Raw genomic sequence first — 21,045 nt, 5'->3', positions numbered from 1 at the left:
GGAGACACATGTACACACTCGCACACCCATAAGCAGTACCCACAAGGAGATGGAGGGGGTAATGACAGAAGAGGGCCAAATGCTAAAGGAAGGTGTCTGCTTGTTGTTGTGTTTTACTAACCCCCATTTATGTTTTTATGGGGGGAGGGAAGAGATCAAGAAGTCTGAACCTGCAGGCTTTCCCTAAGCCAACTACCAGCCTGGCACCCTTACGCAAGAGCCTTGAGGGAAGAAGTCCCTTCTTGCCGGCTAGATAGCCAGGGAGATGGAAAGCTAACAGTCTCAAAGCTCTGTTTGGCAGTATCAGCTGGGCAATATTTGAGTCAGCCTGCTGTACTAATTCGTAGCTATTTCTTGTTGCTGCAGGAAGCAGGGAAGAACAGACAGAGGTGGAGTTAGCAAGGGCTGCACACACAGGAAGAAGCATCCGCTTCCTGTTTTTCCAATATTGTGATTTTTTAATACCACACACGTGACACACAATAAATTGCAACGCCATTTTGTAAAAAGCAGTTATTAAGATTTGATCTAAAACCCAATATCAGACAATACATTGATTTATAGCACAGACCTACACAAGACTGAAGATTTCAGTCTTCAAAAACAGTAAGAACTGAAGGTCTCTTCACAGAATATGAGGTGAAACAATTTATTCAGTCAGTGCATGCTATAAACAAATAACCTTACCTTTGGAAAAACCCAGCTTCTGTGTGACAGTTCTTGCGATTTTTGACGTCGTTGCATCACTGTAAAGATACACTTCGTCCACACTGTGCCAGTCCACATGGGTGCGACTAAGCTTCAAACTATGAACAGCTGGAGCAAAAAAAAAAAAGAACTGCCTTTAGCTCAAGTAAGGAGAGTCAGGGCCTCTTGCAAAGCCAGGCAGAGCAAAAAGAAGGAAATAGACACACAAAAGCAAGCACAAGACTCTATAAATTCCATGCATCTGTGTGCTGTCCCCAAGCACATCAATCTGGAATGCTGAGAACATTTTAAACAAATTTAAGGATCCAGAATTGTAGTCTGGATAACACTGATCTGTCTTTGTTAAGCATTCAGAAACCAGACTTGTGGGCAAAACATGCTGCGGTAATAGATCCTAGTACCTTTCCCTTTTGCTTGATTGTCCAGGCTTCCTTCCACCATTCAGCACCACCATTAAGTAAAGGTAAAGGGACCCCTGACCATTAGGTCCAGTCGTGGCCGACTCTGGGGTTGCGGCGCTCATCTCGCTTTACTGGCGGAGGGAGCCGGCATACAGCTTCCGGGTCATATGGCCAGCATGATTAAGCCGCTTCTGGCAAACCAGAGCAGCGCACAGAAACGCCTTTTACCTTCCCGCTGGAGCAGTACCTATTTATCTACTTGCACTTTGATGTGCTTTCAAACTGCTAGGTGGGCAGGAGCTGGGACCGAGCAACGGGAGCTCACCCCGTCGTGGGGATTCGAACCACCGACCTTCTGATCAGCAAGCCCTAGGCTCTGTGGCTTAACCCACAGCGCCACCTGCGTCCCTCCACCATTAAGTTGTTCAGAATTTATTCTGAATCCACACTGCACATTTGCTTGCTGCACAATTTTTTTCGCGGCCAGGGGAATGGGGAGAGCTTGCAGAGAACACAATCTGCTTTATGCAGTTAACATGAAGCTACTTAACCCCTTCCATTGCACAGATTCACTAATTCAGAATAGGCAAGTGGCTATTCAGATACTTGGAGAGCAAGGAAAGGAAAGGAAGCTAACTGTTTGGGGGCTCCTTTGTGCAGAATTGGAGAAATCAGAGAGATGTCTGCATTTCTAAAAATCTGCTGGCATTACCTAGGAGTCTGAAATATTTATGCCTAGTGCATTTTCCCTTGGTGGAACAGAAAGAAACAGGATGACTCATGTGCACTGCAGATACAAAAGACTTACATGGAACCATACTAAAGGGAAAGCAGAGTAAAAGGGTAAGCATGCCCTAGCAAGTCTGGGACACATGCTGGTAAATGTTAAACAACCAGATAATGCTTGATAAAAAGATGAACTACAATGATAAACTAGATATAATGCACAAATGTATCTTAACAACCTTGGATGACTTTTTTCTTCTGAACAACAAACAAATATTTGGGAGGAGGTGACCTGAAGTGACAGGGTGTGCTCAACCCATTCCCTACCCATTGCTTCTCCATTTCAATCCCACCTGCCCCTAAGTTACTTGTGGTTTCCAAATGCTTATGTACCATAAGAAAGATTTGGCCTTTACTTGTCTGTTGCAATGCTGAGAACACTATGAAGACTTGTGATTGCATTGTGATCAGAAAGGCACAAAACTGTGTCTAACTCTGAGGGCAAAAGAACAATAATGAGGGTCATCTCCATCGGGCCTAGGAGGTGGGCCTACATTCACCAACACAGCTTAAGAGGCGCCGAGAAGGGCAGCCTCGGCTCTTGCTCTGTAAATTTACATTGTAATGTAGCCAAAGCAAATTCCGAGTATATTGAAAAATGTACTTGGCCAATAAATTATTATTCTATTCTATTATGCTTCTGCATAATCCATCAGTGAGGCAGAAGAACCCTCTTAGAAAAGTGAACTTGCAAACAGTTCTGGTCATGACTTTTTTTTTTTAAGTGAGAAGGTTCAAAGGATAAGATGCTAAGCAGTAGTTGCCAAATGCAAGATTTCACATTATTAAAACAAGTACAAGCAGAAATGATGATTCCCAAAAAGTTATTTTATTGGATCTGTTACGGGTACCAACAGGGCAGAAAAATACAGCTGCTAGGAGGCGTTTTTTCCCTCAGAGTTGGAGAATAATCACTCTTGGCTATTCTATTCCTTCTATCAAGTTTCTATTGCAGGGAGAATGGGAGCATTGTTTTTACTCATGGCAATATAGGCAAAAATGCAAGTGAGCAAAGAAGAACAATGAATTGACTTCTATAGCTTACTGTCAAAGAAAAAATGCTCAAGCCAGCACTCAGTCCCCTCCCCCTAGAGTCCCTCTGTCACAACCACCTTTTAAAAAGAAAAGTCTTATGTTTAAAGTGCGTTCATTTTTTTTCTTGCTCCCAGCCATCTAGGAGGCACCTGCTGTCAGGCAGCAAGGCAGGGTGTAAGCATATTAAATAAATTTCTCTAACACTGTGCGTATAGATGAGTGCTTGAAATTAGGTTGAGACTCAGAGATTTGTCAAAGCCCGCTCAATGAGCTTGAGGTGAGCAGTGATTTGCAGTCGGGGCTGAAATCAATAGGTGGTCAGACAACTGGACAGGATCTGTGGATAATTTAACAAGCTTCTGAATGTTGATGTGCATGCTTTGGAGCAGGGATCAATTTTTATTTGAAGCAAACAATGCTTTAAAAGTGATTTAAAATTCTTAATGAATTGTTAGTACACATTGTTAGAGACAGCATTGTCAGCCTCTAATTTTCTCTGAACAAACATAGCACTGATCCACTCACTAAGATCCACAATTTCTTCCTCCTTTTGGAAGAGGGTAGCAACATCATGCAGAGGGGGAAGCAAGTGGTTATCTAAAACACTACACTGAAAGACATGAGCTACAACAGAAAGCTTCCTAGGCAAGGAGAGGACAAGAATACAAATCTGCAATTACTGTACCTTCGGACCACTTGCGTTTAAGCCCTGCAGCCTCTGTATTCTCCTTATATCCTCTCCATTTGAACAGAGAATGGAGGGAGAAGGGAGGGAGGTGGTAGATAACTAAAAGCAAAAACACCGAGCTTCAAAGTGAAATTTTAAAAAGGGGCATCATTGGATTTTGCACATCACTAGCTAAATAAACGCAACAAACATAAGACAATACGCATAGGAAAAACACTGCAACAAATTTTAACAAAACAAAAGAATACTGCCTTTCTGGGGAATTTAGTTATTCATTGTTTTATCTTCTCGACTTTTTAATGAAATGCTTCTTGGTGCAAATAAAACTCAATTCAAAGCATAGAAGAATGACAGGCATGCAACAGCAAGATAGACAGACCCATCCAGCACCTTTTGAGTTAGCAGATACATGTGCACACAATATTTTGGGGGACCGTAATACTGTACAACTCAAAAGCATGGACTCAAAATGTGAGCTAGCCTAAGAGTGATCACCAAGTGCCCCTTCTAGAACAGGAGGAAAGCCACTGGTGGCTAGATTAGCAGAGGCTGCCTACTGTTCAGACTTTATGAAAGAAAGAGAGATGCATCCCAGCATGCACTGTCTATAAACAAGCCTTCCATTCCTGAACAGCACTGGAGTTTCCTTGTGGGGGTAACTGCAAGTCCACTGTGATGTTTTCAATACTCATTTTATAGCTTCCAGGCTATTCAATGAGGATATTGAAAGAAGTGATACCCCTTGAAATTACTGTGCTGTGATTTGATGGACTTACCTTACCCTCACAGGTAGATGCCAGTGCTGTTCAGTGTGGGAAGGGACATCACAAGGTGAATGAATGCTGTGGTATCTCACAAGTGGGAAGTTAGGGATCAAGAGGAAGCTGTTGTGCCCCACCTAAGAAACAGGAGAACAATAAGCACCATGAAGGTCAGTTGGGGTTCAAACAGGGAGTCAAACTGAACCAGAGTTGAAACACAGAACAACACCGTACATTTTTAAAACAAAGCCATTATTTGGAAGTCTCTGTTTAAACTTAACACAAGACCAGATTTTAAAAGTCTTTTTTTCTGGTGGGGAGAGACCAGACATAGTGGTACTCAGAAGAACTTTGATACATTTTGTTTCCGTCTTGGCTTCTCGGTTCTGCTGCCTTTGAGGATAAGGACGAGTAAGGCAGATGCAGGCTGCAACTAACTGACAGAGCCAGTCCATCGAAGAAAGCCTCAAGAGGAAGGCACAACTTTTTCTGTACACAGGAGGATGACTCCCTCATGCCATACTGCTCAGTCTGACTCAATAGCTTCCTAATACCCAAACTGTGTGCCTTAAGAATTGCCAGTGTGCTTTGAGCAATATACAGAAAGGCTGATGTGAAGCCAGCTGCCTCTTCTAGCCAGCTTTGATGGGGGGTTGGGGAAAGAGAAGTTATTTCTGCAGAGATGCACCACAATTCCCAAAGCTCAGAAAGGTCTATTCAATGAGTCTCTGCACGAATTTATGTTCTGGCCTTCTTTTCTTCCAACAAGAAGGCATGCATAGATTAGCAACTGGTGCAGTAACACAGTAGTGGGTTCCTCGGGGGGTGTGGTGTGCTAATCCCCCCCCCCCGCAAACTCTATATCGCAAACTTTATCAGGCTTATGAGCAAAAGTGTCTTCAATGTTAACTCAGCAAAAGCCTACACTTCAGTACCGAATGTGCATGATCCTCAAAATGCATTTAAGGAGTCAATAAGCACATGGGAGGAGGTTGTGTTTAGTTGCAAAGAAAAATCAGCAGGAGAAAGTGAGGAATGCACTTCCTCCACCCTATGCCAAGAACAACCCCCCCCCCCCAAGCGAAACTTGATTCTGATTCATAGAGCATTTCTGGGACCACAGAAGAGTTTCCCTCGTATCAATTTGGTCCTAGACTGCCAGAACTTTAGGAAGCCTTGATGTAGCAGTTATAACTTGCCAGCTCAAGGTATGTGTTTTGCTGAACCCAAACATGTTGCCCAAACATGTACTATTATTAGGTTACTCCCAATGTAACCCCTGAAGGCCATTAAGCCCTGCTGCAAATACAACGAAGTATTTTTTTAGTACAAATCACACAACAGGTAAGCTGCTGCTCACCAATCTCTTTCTTGGGGATGATTATGCTGCTCATGATTGCAGGCACCTCAGGACTACTGTGCTGGGGAGCCCACTCCTAAAGTAGGGTTGCCATATTCCGAAGACCAAAAACCCGGAAACCCCCCATATTTAGGGCACCCCCCCACCATCCCGCATCTCTGTCACTTGCCCCTCCCTGCTGCTGACCCCTTCCTCACCCCCTCCTTCCAATCCCTCTCTTACCTTTGCTGTCTTCGGCCTCTTGCTATCTTTTCATGGCACAGGCCAGGCACTCTTCCTGGAAGGCCAGGCCGGCCTTCCCCAAGCCACGGCCAGCCTCCGTTGCCTCCAGAGAAGCAACTCAGGCCAGGCGCATTGGGGGCTCTGTGGCTCCAGGGCCTGCAGGGGCTCTGGCCTGGGCCTGGAGGCCACTGAGGGGAGGAGGAGGACAGACATACACACGGCCACCAGAAGTAACAACGCCGTGGCTGCCCCTTCCTTTTGTGACAGCACCGCTGCTCGGCCAGTAACCTCAGCTCGCCAAAAACAAAACCCTGGACATTTTTTTTTAAAAAAAAAAATATTAAAAATCCGCCCGGGAAGTGATCTTACCCTTGAAATCCCGGATGAGTGTGGGAAATTCCGGTTGTATGGCAACCCTACCTAAAGGAGACTAGGTTCATGGGAACACATTACATCAGAGCTCAAGGTTTCTTCATTGGCTTTCTAGGCATAATTCAAAGATTTGATGCTCAACAACTTGGATTGTAGACACAATATGGACCACCTACTTTCCTGACCTGCCCCAAGTTCTACTGAGAGGACTCTGTTTACAATGCTGCCCATATAACAGGCTTTGAGCTGGATGGGGAATCAATGCCTTTTCATGGCACAGTCGTGAAACCATTGCACAGCAGACAGAGCTGTATTACAAATGTCACTACAAATAGTTAGGGAAGAAGACCAGTGCCTTCTGATATTGCCATTTCAAAACTACCTGTAGATTAACATTAATGTATTTATCTGCCTTTATTCACAATTTTAAAATAGAGGCAGCCACCCAGTTTGTTCTTAATTACTCTTAAACTCTGTTCTACAGGATGAGACAGTCCCCAGACTGGGGAGGAAATCAGAAAGAGATGTTTATTTCATAAGTGTTTATTTACCTATGATAAAAAAATTGCACATAGACAACTTGCACTTGAGGAATGCTGATTTTGTGTGCTTAATAATTTATTATTAATGTGCTTAATGTGCAATTTATTTCAAAGCATGTTGGGCTGCTCCTTATCACAGCAGAGTTGAGAAATGGAAGCTCATGAATGAAAAGTCATTCCCGCTTCCCCTGCTGCAAACACTGATGTAAACAGAGCTGGTTTCTGCTTTTTCACTCTGAGGCCAAGTCTGAGGACCTAGCTATCATGTTTCCCACTAGGCATCTGCGCTCCAATCACAAATTCACCTGCCCATGAGCATCTGGGAGGAACAAAGCCCAATTCCTGTAATATCTATCACACAAGTGAGCTGACCACATTAACTGAGCAATATCCTCTTTGATTTACAACAGAATTCTATCTAGGCATACTTTAGATGAGGGGTTCCCAAACTGTGGTCTGCAAACCACTAGGCGGTCCCGTTTCTGTAAAAAATAAAATTAAAAATCTTGCAGTAGTTTTCAAGTGGTCCATTGGGGGGAAAAATCACTTGGGAACCACTGCTTTAGACGCAAAGATCATTATACTAGTTGCCAGAGACATAAAAGCCACTTGTGTACACAGGTAACAGCACTTAGCCGGAGACACCATCACCCCTATTTACATATAGAAAAGCTACTGGGGGGGGGGGAGTCCTTCAAACGCTTCAGCAAAAGCCGAGTGTCACATGTGTCCCTGTTTCTTTGTAATGAACAAAATAACTCCAGAAATAGCTCAAAGTGCTTAACACTTAAGGTTAGGACAGCAGTCAACTGACCTTGGACAAATATTGCAAAATGTTCCATGGAATTATGAATGACCTTGTGCCGGTGATGGGTTTCCTTTAACTGTGCAACAGGGTCATCTGACAGGAAAGGCACAAGTGCTATCTCCTTATTTTAGTTTCTGTTTATCTAGTTTGTACATTTTCATCCCACTCTAATCAAGGAGTGCAGGGCTGCATACACAGCCCAGCCCCACTTTCAGCCTCACAAGCAGCTATGAAGTAGGCTAGACTGAGAGATTTTCATGGGTGCAGGACCAGCCAGTACACTTTATGGTGAGGAGGGACTATGAACCTGGGTCTCTCCTGTCTTAGTCCAACTGCAACACTACACAGACTCCTTACTTCACAACCGTGCTTCACACACTTCATTTAGTGCCTAGGGCTTGCTGATCAGAAGGTCAGCGGTTTGAATGCCCGCGACGGGGTGAACTCCCGTTGCTCGGTCCCAGCTCCTGCCCACCTAGCAGTTCGAAAGCACGTCAAAGTGCAAGTAGATAAATAGGTACTGCTCTGGCGGGAAGGTAAACGGTGTTTCCATGCGCTGCTCTGGTTTGCCAGAAGCGGCTTTGTCGTGCTGGCCACATGACCCGGAAGCTGTACGCCAGCTCCCTCGGCCAGTAACACGAGATGAGCGCCGCAACCCCAGAGTCAGACACGACTGGACCTAATGGTCAGGGGTCCCTTTACCTTTACCTAACCATATTTAACAACCAGCTCTTGCCATTCAGAATTACTGTTTGTGCTTTATTTAAATCAATGTCAAACAAGATTTGCAGCTGTCTATGGCCTATCCTTAGACGTTTGTGATAAATGGCAAGGCAATATGTTCAGCCTCTTGACTATCATTTAGTGTGTTCAAGTAACAATAAATGATTCCAATATAGACAACTTTTAACAAAATAATGGAATTTTCCTGAGTTTTGGGTAAGAAGTGCATGTCTCTACATTCAATATTTGCATGGGGCGCTGGTTGAGAGGAAGCGTATTTCATGTGTGGACTCAGCAGGGTGGGAAATGGGCATGCTAACAGGTCTTCCCATTGCAGTCCTTCTCTCCAATCCAACAAGTATGCTCTATTTCTCCTTGACATCTGCAGGTGAGGCAATGGAAGTGCTAGACCAGTGTCTTGCCTCAGTAATGGACTGGATGAGAGCCAACCAACTGAAACTCAATCCAGATAAGACTGAGACAATGTTAGTGGGTGGTTCCCTAGACCGGATGGGTGGAAGGTTGCCTGCTCTTGATGGTGTTACACTTCTGAAAGAGCAGGTTCGCAACTTGGGGGTACTCCTGGAGAGTGCCTTCCATCAGTTTTGGCTGGTGGCCCAGCTACGCCCCTATCTGGATAGGGATAGCCTAACTACTGTTGTCTATGCTCTGGTAACCTCAAAGTTAGATTGCTGCCTCTGAAGTCAGTTCAGAAACTTCAGCTGGTGCAGAATTCAGCGGCCAGGTTGCTCACTGGAGCAAGACGGTTTGAGCATATTACACTGATCCTGGTCCGACTCCACTGGCTAACAATTAGTTTCCGGGCCCAATTCAAAGTGCTGGTTTTGACCTACAAAGCCTTAAACGGCTCAGGACCGCAATACCTCAAGGACCACATATTTCCATATGAACCTACACAGACCCTAAGATCATCTTCCCAGGCCTCTGTTTGTGTGCCTCCTCCTCTAGAGGTCCAGAGGGTGGCAACACAAGAACAGGGCCTTCTCTGCAGTGGCTCCCTGTCTGTGGAATGCTCTCCCCAGGGAGGTTTGCCTGGCACCTTCATTATACACCTTTAGGTGCCAGGCAAAAACGTTCCTTTTTAAACAGGCCTTTGGTTGATTTGATTGAGATCCTATGCCCTTTTAAAATGTGGTTGGGGGGGGGGTTATTGGGTTGTTGTTTTTTATTTTGATTATGTATTTTGTGGTTTTATATTTTGATTTTATTCTGTGAACCACCCTGAGAGCTCCGGGTATAGGGCGGCATATAAATTCAACAAACAACAACAACAGGACTGACCTGCTGGAAGCCTAAAGGGCCCTGCCCTGCTTCTCTCCACCTGGCTTGGGTCGGGGCCTGACAGGCTCCATAAAGGAGTGCTGCCGCTGCTGGGCAGAGAGGGCTCTGTTTTTTTCCCCTTTTTGTTTTCAAGTTGCTTTTATTTTTTATCTATGTCATTTTAAATTGTGATTGGTATTAATGCTGTATTCTTAGTTTTAGATTTTATGATTTATGTGGAAATTGTTTTCCATTTGGTTGTGTACTTTTTGATGTGTTTTATTTATTGTTTGACTTTTGCTTTTTTGGTAATTATGTAAATCTTGTCATGTTGTAAGCCGCCTTGAGCATTGTTTTAACTATGGAAAGGCGGCATACAAATAAAATGATGAACAACAACAACAAGAAGAAGAAGTGGTGCTAGAGGGATCATTTCCAAAAATGCATAAATTACCTTTTTGGGAATGGAAGTTAGTTCCTCCCTGCTTCTATTTCCTCAGCAAACTATTGATTGGCAGGATTGTATCTATTTTAAAAGGGCTCCATTTGGCACGACCCAGCTGCTCTGTGCATAGCCCCATAGAGTATCAGTCCCAATTTGTTGCAACTATCAGATTTCTAACAGGAAGACTGAATTCTTGGGTGTTAGAATTTTGCAACTTCCAAGAAGGCCAAGAGACAAGAGTACCTTGGAATGTGGAACACTGTGACACTACAAAACTAATATTCTTCTTGGCTCTAAGTTCTCCTGAAGTTGCTAAAATCTCTGCGCTAAGTTCACTTTTAAGACTGCAGTCCTACGAATACTTACTTCTCAAAAAGTTTGTTATAACCTATATACTACAGAAGAACGTAAGCCAAACAAATTATTTAAAAATCAAACACAACAGAATTGAAGAAAAATATTTAAAACTTGCATTCCTCCTCGTCTCACAAATTATTATTAGAATGTATAAATTTCCTTTCATCTCATTTATGGTTGAGCTGCTAGTATAATCTACCCGTAAATGCTTAATGAAACTTTCTTCCAACTATTAAAGAGTTATGGAGGGCACAAACATTGGCTTCTAGTAGCAGCTGACAGGACTGTGTGGATGTTTTCTTGTTTTCTGAATGCACTGCTGCTCTGCATTCAGAAGAAAAAGGAAATGGGAGATGGTGCAAGCACAGTGCAGACTCAGCAGTCGGAACATTGGACTGGCTTCTGCCATGGCATCCACACTGAGCTCCCAGTATCAATAAGTGGCAGTGACACATGTGCTCAGAAGACTGGGGAGCAATGCAGCCCCACCCATGTAGTCCTGACAGCCACTACTGTTGCTTCAGATATAGCCACTTAACAATAGTCTAACTCAGTTCTAACCGTAGAGGTGGGAGTAAATCATCCCCAGCCACCAGAATACTATATATTCTGGCATATAAAACTCCTTTTTAATCCAGGAAAATATTCTCAAAAGTCGGGGGTCGTCTTATACGCCAGGTGGAGAATGTGCGGTCGAGTATATCTCAAATTCTGTATTTTAACTGGAAAAGTTGGGGGTCGTCTTATACGCCCAGTTGTCTTATACGCCGGAAAATACAGTAACTGACACCCATATACTGAATATAATCTTGCACACAGGCCCCAAGTAAACATTACATCCAATGCAGAGAAATTAGCTTGGGGGCAGGGCAGCCAAAATCCTTTTCAGAGAGGTGTCTGGAACTATCACTGTACAGCTTCCATGGTACTCTGAAGATGTACCTGAGATTAGTTTTTTAGGACCCACCCAATTCTTCTACTGAAAATGGGTTTAACTGATCTCAATATTGCATTTTTATATTGCTGTAACTTTCCATCATAATACCACCCCACTCTAGATGTACCAGAGTTAATGCTTATCCAGCCTCGGTCTTAACAGTGAGGCATATTTCCAAATTTTGCATCTGGAAGACATATCAGTGTAAACCTACTACCCAAAACAGAGTTCAATAACTACAATGAAGCTGGGCTCAAGCCACAACCAAAAAAATGAAATTACTTAACAGTTGGAGAAAAAAAACACATCAAAACTATAAAAATATTTTATTCTGCACTATCTGCCCAAACTCCCACTCTTAATTCTTCATTTTCTAGTGCAAATCTTGAAAAGTCAGGGTCAAACTTACCAAGACTTAAATCTGCAAATTATTTTGTTTATTGGAAATTAAATGGGAAGCACAAACAAACCATTTATTTTGCTGTTGGGCATCAGCCCTAGAGGAAGAACCAAATAGCCAACACCTGCCTTTCTTATAGCAGCAGCCCATCACTAAGGCCACAACTTGCCAAAGCAACAGACTTAGACCTTAAATAATGATAAATAGTTGTGATGATAATTTGAAAGGCTTTTAAAATAAGCAGGGTGAGGCAATGCATACAACCAAACCTGTACTACTGTCCAGGGCACTCAAACTTGGGGAGAGCTCTGCTGTTTGTCTTGCCCAAAGCAATTGGGTCTTATCGCACAAGATAAACTCAATTACAGCAATGTCAAACTGACCAGTCAAATATTATCAAAAAAGTCAAGTATTTTTAAAACAATGACTTTATGAGAACAAAAAGGTAGCATTAACTGTCAACAAGTGTGATACTCAGTGCTTTTTTCCCCAGGGAGTAGCCAAGGCTATGCAGTACCTGGGCCTTTTTGTTGTTGTTGTTAAAAGGTGTGGCACTTACAACTTCGTGGTGAGTACTGTATAGCGGTGCACCTGTTTTTCTAGAAAAATGCACTGTTGGCACTTATACCAATTTGAAAAACAAATTAGTTAACTGTTTTGTGAAACAATGATACTAACTCTAAGAAAATTACAGCAAATTATCCACAAAAAGAATTGTTTGGCAATACCTGCTGTTACAGCAGGTGGTCATTAAAAGCAGTTTTGCTGTGTTACTTGATTTGGCTCTGGGCTGCAATGGGGCTAGAGGCAAGGAGCTCTCACACCTGTCCTTGTGATTAATCAGAACCTAACGGAGGGGATGTCAAGACTATCAGTCTGTCCATTTTAAACAGTATTTTGTTTGACCACAAAACAAGAATACAAGTGCAAATGATTCTACGAACCCTGGACTGACCCAAAATTAAGAAATATGTAACTTTTGGTCTCTCCTGGCCGATAGGCTGTATTTAAAAATAATAATATTCAAATGGTTAAAAAGTTTCAAGGGGCAAAAAACAAGTATCTGGGAGGACTTCGACTTGAAACAAGAAAATGGTTTGAAAATGAGGAAGTTCTCTATTGGTGAGTGTATTTATGGTAGCACAAAATAATGCATAATAAAACACACTGTTTTTCAGAAGTGCTTTGGGGAAGAAACATCACTCTGGTGCAATCCCAGACTTCGTCAGATAGGGCAGGAAAATCTGAAATTCAGGACAGCTGCTGGTGGTCAAGGTAGGTAATACTGAACTAGGTCGATCAACTGTTCGACTTGGTGTAAGGCAGTTTCCTATGCTCCTAACAATAATAAGAGACTGAAGCAAGTAATGGCTAATCATGCAGAACACACCATCATCAAACATTTACACAAAAGGTTATGACTATCATAAAAAGAAACATGAGGCAGGACCATTGATCCAGCCATCCCTTACCCTCTTTTCCATCTAAAGGTTTTGATACTTCCATGTCAAAGTTTTCTTGCAATTGCTGCCCCTTGAAACAGCTGAGATGTTCTTGTTCTATCAAATTGCTTTCTTCTTCTTCTAGTGGCTGCCATGTGCCATCAACAAACCACTGCCCACGCATCACAGGGATCTTCTCAGATTCTATAAAGGTGACAAACACAATATATTCTAAGATACAGAAGAGCAGTTAATACAAGGGGGGGGGAAATGTTTGGGCAAAATCTATCACACCTGTCAGAATGTGACTGCAGTTGCCTTGCAGGGGGCTAAATGATCCCAGTCTTACAGTGGCTGGCAGCCCTGCAGTTCCAAAGTATTTGCTCCACTTGAATCGACAACATTATGGGCCCTGTTGCCTTGAGAAAGCCAATACACAGCTAAGTGGCAAAGTAGGTTACAAATAGTCTAGGTTTCAGTACTTTAAAGTGTCAACTACACTTTCCGAATGTCTTTGACAACCCTAAGTCAACCTTCTTCAACCATTTTGTATTATACACGAACATATCTTACACATGTGTCTTCTGTGTACAAATCTGTTAAAGACATCAAACACAGCTGATTTACCCACCCACAAGACACATGTAAAAGTAAATGTCTGTCTTTAAAAACGGTAACTTTGCCTTAGCTTTACAACAGAAAAGTAACTTTTGGCAACTTGCTACTATGATGAGGCCATGTTCCCTTTCTGCCATTGGTACAACCTGTATAGTTCACTATTATTATTATTTTTTAAATAGCACTGAGTTTTTCAGTATTTTGTGTCTCAGTTTTATACTGGATGTTGCTTAAAGACTTGGGCTGGAATCCACCCCCCCACCCCCTTTTGCATTTGGCTAGGGCTTTGATCAGGTGGAGCTGTACCTTCGCCATCCTGGCCTCTGCCCATGGATGGATATCAGTGTTGCTCTGCCAGTGCAGAGCTCCTTGTTCTGCCCCGTGAACACTCAGCCAGGTGGAAGCAGTACATTGGTACCTCTGGATACAAACTTAATTCGTTCCGGAGGTTCGTTCTTAACCTGAAACCGTTCTTAACCTGAGGTACCAGTTTAGCTAATGGGGCTTCCTGCTGCTGCTTCCAGGTTAGTGGAGTCTGTAACCCGAAGTGTTTGTAACCCTAGGCACCACTGTATTGGTGGCATTTACACCAGTAGTAGCCAACAAAATGTTCCAAACCAGGACATTTGGGGGGCAGGGAGGGGCCCAACTTGATCCTGAGCTTGGTAGCACTGGGTCATAGCTAGGCCTAATCACTGCAGACAGTGAATTGTTATATGAAGTCCTATGTCCTCTGTCACAAAATGCCACTGTAGCACATCCTCCTTTCATTTCAATGGAGCTAGCATGGGGAATTTTCTTAATGAAAATCCTCAGACTCACACTCTGTAAAGACCAGATCTTGGAGCTTTGGTGAAATACAGTACAAGGAAGCTGTGCAGCAATGGTGGAGGGCACCCTAAGGTAGAGTCATTGGGAAGCAGAACAGGCAAGACATGCAGCAGATGAGTAACACTGAGCAGCCACCTGCTAACAACAGTCTCAAGTTGCTTATCTGAGAGGGAAGACCCATGAAGGAAGGAAGATTCCACAACAGGGCAGTGCAGGGTTTACTGAAGTACAATTATGCTGTGAGACTAGGGACTAACTTATAGAGACTCCTACAGAGGAAAAAGACCTTACTTATTACTACACCAGCTGTCATTTTAGTTCAGTAAACACAAAGAGCTACCCAAGGTAAGGAGGTCACTACTACTTTAAATTACTGGGATGCTTTCTGTCAACACCCTTAATCTTCTCAAGATCAAATGCTTACTTCCGCTCTGAGCACAATGCTGCTTTTGATGCTGGCACCCAGGAACCTCTCCCCCCAAAGCTTGGAAATCCCTCTGTGAACAGCATATGCTACTTTTTTAAACATCTGCCACTCAGATTTAATGAGAAGGAGAAATTACTTCCAAAATGAAAAGCAACACAGCAGGCCACCATTTTCACTCTCTACTTTGTTTATGTTTACTGTTCCTACCCTCTGCCTTTCCCAGGCTTTTGTTTTCTTGCTGTTCCTACACTTTACAGGAGGAAAAATTAAAGCAATTGATCTTCCTGTATCCATGCCAAGAAAGTCAACTACCTACTGGCAAATTACTCAATAAGGTCCATTTTCTCCTCTCTCATTCCAGCAGATAAATGGCTGCAAAAGCAAGAGGCTGAATGTGCTCTGCCTCAAACACTCAGCACCAGGGAAACCACATTCTGCATCCAGAATCTGTGCAAATGTTCATACAACTGCTCATTTATTTCTTCTGTTTACGAAAGGGGATTTTAAACAAGAAAAGGGGAGCATATGGAGATAGTGCATAAGGGCCCTTTCTCCATTATGTGACATTAACAACAAGGATGCAAATACAGAGTTGAGTAGTAAATAAATTCCAGTCTTTGACCAGTGGAAGTTCGGAGGGACCTTATCTGGCTTCTGAGACGTGGCTTCTGAGACTTTCAGTTAAGGTGTCTGGGTGTCTTTTTGTCCCCTGGATGCAGAGATCCAAGCTTTTAAAATTAACAGTTAAGTTCTATAGAAACTTAGCAGTGCAAGACTACCAAAGTTTAGGCCTAGAAACAAAACGTGTATTTAGAACCCACAAGCAAAACTTAAGAACCCTAAAACAACTTTTTTAAACCCAGTAATCAGGTCAGGGAATTAAATTATTAAAAATGAGAATGAAAACACACGCTAGCTTAGTTTAATAATGCCTGGGCTAGCCAAGACACAACTTGGGTGATCTTTGTGGTAGCATTACCGTTGCATACAGAAATCTCAGTAGCAAACTAAGTGTGTTACATCTGCCCCATTCTCAAAGTGGGACAGAGGCTTGATTTTTATTTCAAAAGATGTGTGTGGGTGAGAACAGCTAAATCCTCCCATTGCCTTACCACCTTACAGCATTTATGGTAACTCAAGGCACTTTTCTCTCAGCAAAGTCATGGTGGGTTGGGAGAAAAGTGGCTAACGCAATGCACTGTGGGGAGCTAAGACAGAAGAGAATTCAGCTGCCCTCACCAACACATCCATTATGATGTAAACATCAAACACCCACGCCCACTCTATACACAAACGGGGCAGATACATGAACAAACAAACATGGCTGCCTATGGATAATTCCAGGCAAAACAAAACATTTGCCTAACGAGAAAATGCAGTATAGATGACTTTGGTAAGAACACAATAATACATTCAGTGTGCAAAGTGGGAGAAATAAAGAGATCCCTCCTCACTCTGTCTGGATTGTGCAAAGACAAGCAAAGAAAGGTGCTGTCTCATTCATTCTCTGCACAGTGAAGTCTGCATGAGCCATCATCCACCTCTCCTCTTAACATAATGATTGATGGCACTGACATTCATAGACCTTAAGGATACCGCAGGCTAACAGGATTGTGCATGCCTGCTCCACCATCAGGCAGACGCAAAACTAAGTGATTCAGTCTCAGCTGCCTTTAACTCTAACTCAAGAGCGAGCATTCATGTCCGCAGGATAAAGCAAATTTCTTAATTAATTCCTACTAAAGATGTGCAAGGGCCTATATTATTGGGGTTGGCTCACAAAGCACTGGCAGCTTAATGAAGGACAAGAGACATGCAAACTCACAATTAAACTTTCAACATAAACATGTAGTTCTGTAAACTCCTGGTCCATAAAGTGATAAGAAAACTGATGCTGCCCTGAAGGAGTTTCTGGACAGCAAGATGGTGCTAGACTAGGGTGTGATAAAGATGTTCCTTTCCCTTCCCTTTACTTTTCCACTTACATTGTTATTAAGCAAATGATGTAATGCTTCATTTTCAATGTATTGTTACTTAAGAACTTGTAATTTCCATTTGTTTGTTGTTCTGAAAACCACATTCTTAATTAAATCTGCCTAAAATAATACATACTTCCAGAGAAAGGAAAGAAAGAAAAGAGGCTGCAGTTGAAAGTAGAGCAGAACAGACAAAAGGAGTAATCCAGACTGTGTTTCCACATAAGTCTCAGAATGCAATACTGATCACACATCTGTTTTCCCAGAAAAGCAAAAACTTCATGCCACTACTTGCGGCACCAGGAAGAGACAATTATGCAAAAACAAATCCAGTTTCTTACTGCAGAGTTTATCTTATGTTGGCACAGCATTCTAACACCATTTTTAGGGACTTTGGGATCAGTGAATAACAGCCAGTCAAAGTGCCATACCTGTCTTTTGTTCACAGGAAGGAGTGCAAAAGGGCCAGAGCTTGAAGGAAATGCAAGTTAACTCTTTAGGATTGCAATGGGCAGAGATGAGGGAGGTGCCACATGATAGTGGAAATAGTTCTACAGAGCAGCAGGAGTGTAGTTTGGAAAAGGGAGTGAGAGGTTAAGTGTAAGAGGTTAAGTACAGATGTTATGATTTAGCTTCCTGCCTAGATAAGTGATCTGGGCACATGAGAACAGGTACAAACTGAGTAAGAAGGAAGTAGCTGACCTGAAAAAGAGCAGGCAAAGGACCTCCTTGCCACATGTTTAACATGTGTGTGTGTGTGTGCAGAAGCCATGTGAGAAGCAGATAAAGGAATGCTTAAGGAGGAAAATTATGGCGGTGGGAAGCACAATGCAACCTTATGGCAAGGGCGCTGAACAAAAAGAAAATCCAGTATTAAGGCAGGTTGCTGATAAATGCTTAAAACTGGTGCAGGACCTTTGACCCTCCAAATGCTGCAGAACTAGAACCCTCTTCAAAACAGGTCATTTGCCATGCTTCCAAGAGCTGCACTTCAGCAACATTTGGAGGACTAAAGGTTCCCCACACCTGGTTTAGAACATTACTTGCTTAGCAGGGAAAAGGAGAAAAGTGGAACTGGAAGGGTTAAGCAAGACTTCATGACGGTGGGTCTCTGATAAAATGGTCATGAAAGCAGAGCAAAGGAAGGTGACAGCTGGCCAAGGATCCAGGAGTCCCTGAGCATCCTTTTTTATGTTGTAAGCCTCCAGGCAGGACCTTGTGAGCTTCCTTTAAAAAGTAAATTAAGAGCCTTGAGAATTAAACATCACTTGAACTGGTGGAACCTGCTTCCAACGTCAACGTGCATGGGAGGAACCGGTAGCACTAGGGTTCCAACTCGATCCTCCCAGGCAGGTTGACTCTGAAGCCAGATCCCACCGAGTTTAACGGGACTTCAGCTCCTAAGGCTAATGAAACAAGGCAAGCTCCACCCCACATAATCCATCGCATGACATGGCACACTCACAGCCTATTTGAATGGCCAATGCCCACCAAGTGGGGGTAGGGGAAGGTCCCCTAAGGTATTTCCATTGTGGGGGCCGAGGGAGGGAGAGGCAGCAGCGGGGGCGACTTACGGTTCCAATAGACCGGGTAGGACTCGGAGTTGGCCACATCCACCTCGTAGAGGCCTCCGCGGACGCACACGGGCTCCGACGGAGGGATCCCCGGCGAGCCGGGCTCGAAGGCCTCGGGGCTGCTGCTGCCTGCGGCGGCGACCCCCTCCGCTTGGGCTGCGGGCGCGGCCTTCCTCTCGAGGAGCCCCCAGGCCCGGTAGGCCAGCTCGATGCGCAGCGAGTCGTAGCCGATGAAAGGCTTCCAGGTCTTGCGCTCCTCGCGGTAGAACCAGCGCACCTCCTCGGGGCCCAGCTCGCGGACCACCTCGTAGCCCCGGGAGCCGCCGCCCACGGAAGACGCCGCCGACGTGGTGGACGCGGCGCGGCTGGCCAGACCGCCGGACCCCCTCGCTCGCTTGCGAGGCTCCGGGGCGCCTCCTCCTCCTCCGCCCGACAACGACAGCCCGCTGCCGGCGCTCTCGCTGCTGCCCAGCGGCCCCACTCCGCCGCGGCCCGGCCCGTCCTCCTCGTCGTCGCCCAGCGCCTCGTCGTCCTCCTCGTCGTCGCCCTCCTCGTCGTCGTCGTCGCCCTCGTCGTCGCGGCCCAGGGGCGGGTAGAGCACCCCGCCCGGGCCGCCGCCGCCGCCTCCGTCCATGAGGGGACCGAGGAGCAGGAGGCGGTTGCCGCCGCCGCGCCGCCGCCGCCGCCTGTGTCCCGGGGAGTGGTGGTGGTGGTGGGGCGGCGGGCGCCGGTGACGCGGAGGAGGAGGCCCCTCGGGAGCCGCTCCCGCCGCCGCCGCTGCCGCCGCTTCCTCAGACGACGACGACAGCGGCTCGGCGGGCGGCGGCTGAGGGGATTCCCGCGGCCGGGTCAGAGGAGGAGGAGGGTGCGGCGGCGGCGGCAGCGGCGGCCCGTCTTCGTCCTCGGCCGCCGCCTCAGAGTCGAGGAGCGGCTCCTCGTCCGACGCAGCCGCCGCCGCCGCCGCCGCAGAGCGCTTGTGGGAGCCGCCCGGCCGGACGCCGGTTCCCGCGCGGGGGCTCGAGGCGGAATTCTCCTCCATGCCGCTGGGTGGGCGGGGAGGCGGGACGGCGGCTGCGCCTCGGGGCTCCTCGCGCGAGACAGGAGAGGCGAGAGCGAGCGAGCGAGCGGCCCGCCCTGAAGGAGCAGCACAAGCAGCAGCAGCAGCAGCGCCGCCGACGCCGCGCCCGGCCGCGCGCCCGCAAAGGGGAGGCGGGCCGAGGAGGGTAGGAAGGAAAGAGGCGCGCGCCAATCAGGGCAGGAGGAGCGGGCCGGCCGCCCAATCGGCTCCCGGAGTCGGCGGCAACCGTCGCTTCGTCGAGGGGAAGCGGGTTGGGCCTGGGCGCGAAGGGCGGGTTGGCGGGGCTCGCGCTGCTTCCCCTGAGGGGACAGGAGGAGAGGCTGTGTGAGGGAATGTGGGGGCCCACGCGAGAATAACTGTTATAGACACACACACAAGCGCACGCCAAGGGCCGCTTGCCTCCAAGGGTCATCCAGTCCAACCCCTTGCAAACGCAGGCGTCTCAGCCAGCCCGTGAGGTGGACACGTGTATTCATGAAACACACACGTACACGCGGGCGTCTTCTGTCCGTGCGTGGAGGAGTGCGCCTTTTGGGGCGAAGTCAAACTACTGGAGAGTTACACATACCCTCCAATGTTTCTCCGATGAAAACAGGGACGGCTTATTCCGTAATATTTTATTGTTTATACCGTGCCCACCTGAGCTTCCAACATATATAAAAACCATAATAAAACATGAAAATTTTTAAAAAGACTTCACCTATATAGGGCTGCCTTCAGATGTCTTCTAAAGGTTGTGTAGTTACTTATCTCCTTGGCTTGGGGGGGGGGTCGCATAACTCCACACCTTCCAATATTTCTCCTGTGAAAATTAGAGACATCCTAAGGAAATGTGGCACATTCCGGGATCAAATCAGGAACCGGGACGGCTTCTGTAAATCTGGGACTGTCCCTGGAAAATAGGGACACTGAGAGGGTCTGGTTACAGCAGCTGCTGTGGCTGTAGAGAATGATATGGGAGAGACATGTTTTGTTGCAGCTGGGACAGAGGAAGGTGTCCTGTTGGGCTGCTGCAGATGCACCAGGGCGTTTCTTCTCTCTGCTCTCCTCCCAGCCGTCATTCCTTCTCTGGTCACTGCTGTGGATGCACAAACTGTCTTCTCCAGGCACGGTGGTTGTCTGCACGGGATTTCCAAACAGCACGGTTGATGTTACCAGCCTTCATGAAGCGTTATTTCTGGGTTAGCGGAGTATGTAACCTGAAGCGTATGTAACCTGAGGTACCACTGTAAACGACTAAACAATAACAATAGCCTACCTGGATCTCATTCGA

At 45.6% G+C, this 21,045-nt stretch overlaps 1 protein-coding gene across 4 annotated transcripts in view; it reads right to left on the bottom strand.

Moving 5' to 3' along the window:
- The window catches only part of DDHD1 (DDHD domain containing 1), a 34,391-nt gene extending 15,057 nt beyond the window's left edge, over nucleotides 1-19,334 (bottom strand). For 3 of the 4 annotated variants that reach the window (XR_004427465.1, XM_033162562.1, XM_033162732.1), the window contains exons 1-4: nucleotides 18,695-19,334; nucleotides 13,299-13,472; nucleotides 3,616-3,717; nucleotides 688-816 (exon numbers count right to left, since the gene is read on the bottom strand). Coding sequence is in view for 3 of the 4 variants with exons in the window: in XM_033162562.1 (XP_033018453.1) it covers nucleotides 688-816; nucleotides 3,616-3,717; nucleotides 13,299-13,472; nucleotides 18,695-19,328 (1,039 nt within the window). In the remaining variant the exon portion in view is untranslated. The remainder of the gene's footprint in view (nucleotides 1-687; nucleotides 817-3,615; nucleotides 3,718-13,298; nucleotides 13,473-18,694) is intronic. The other variant, XM_033162651.1, reaches the window with a different exon arrangement.
- Nucleotides 19,335-21,045: the final 1,711 nt, after the last annotated feature.

The sequence above is a fragment of the Lacerta agilis genome, chromosome 1 (assembly GCF_009819535.1).
Source record: "Lacerta agilis isolate rLacAgi1 chromosome 1, rLacAgi1.pri, whole genome shotgun sequence".
In the NCBI taxonomy this organism is placed as follows: domain Eukaryota; kingdom Metazoa; phylum Chordata; class Lepidosauria; order Squamata; family Lacertidae; genus Lacerta; species Lacerta agilis.
The sequence above is the reverse complement of the archived record's forward strand: the minus strand, read 5'-3'. Positions and strand labels throughout refer to the sequence as shown.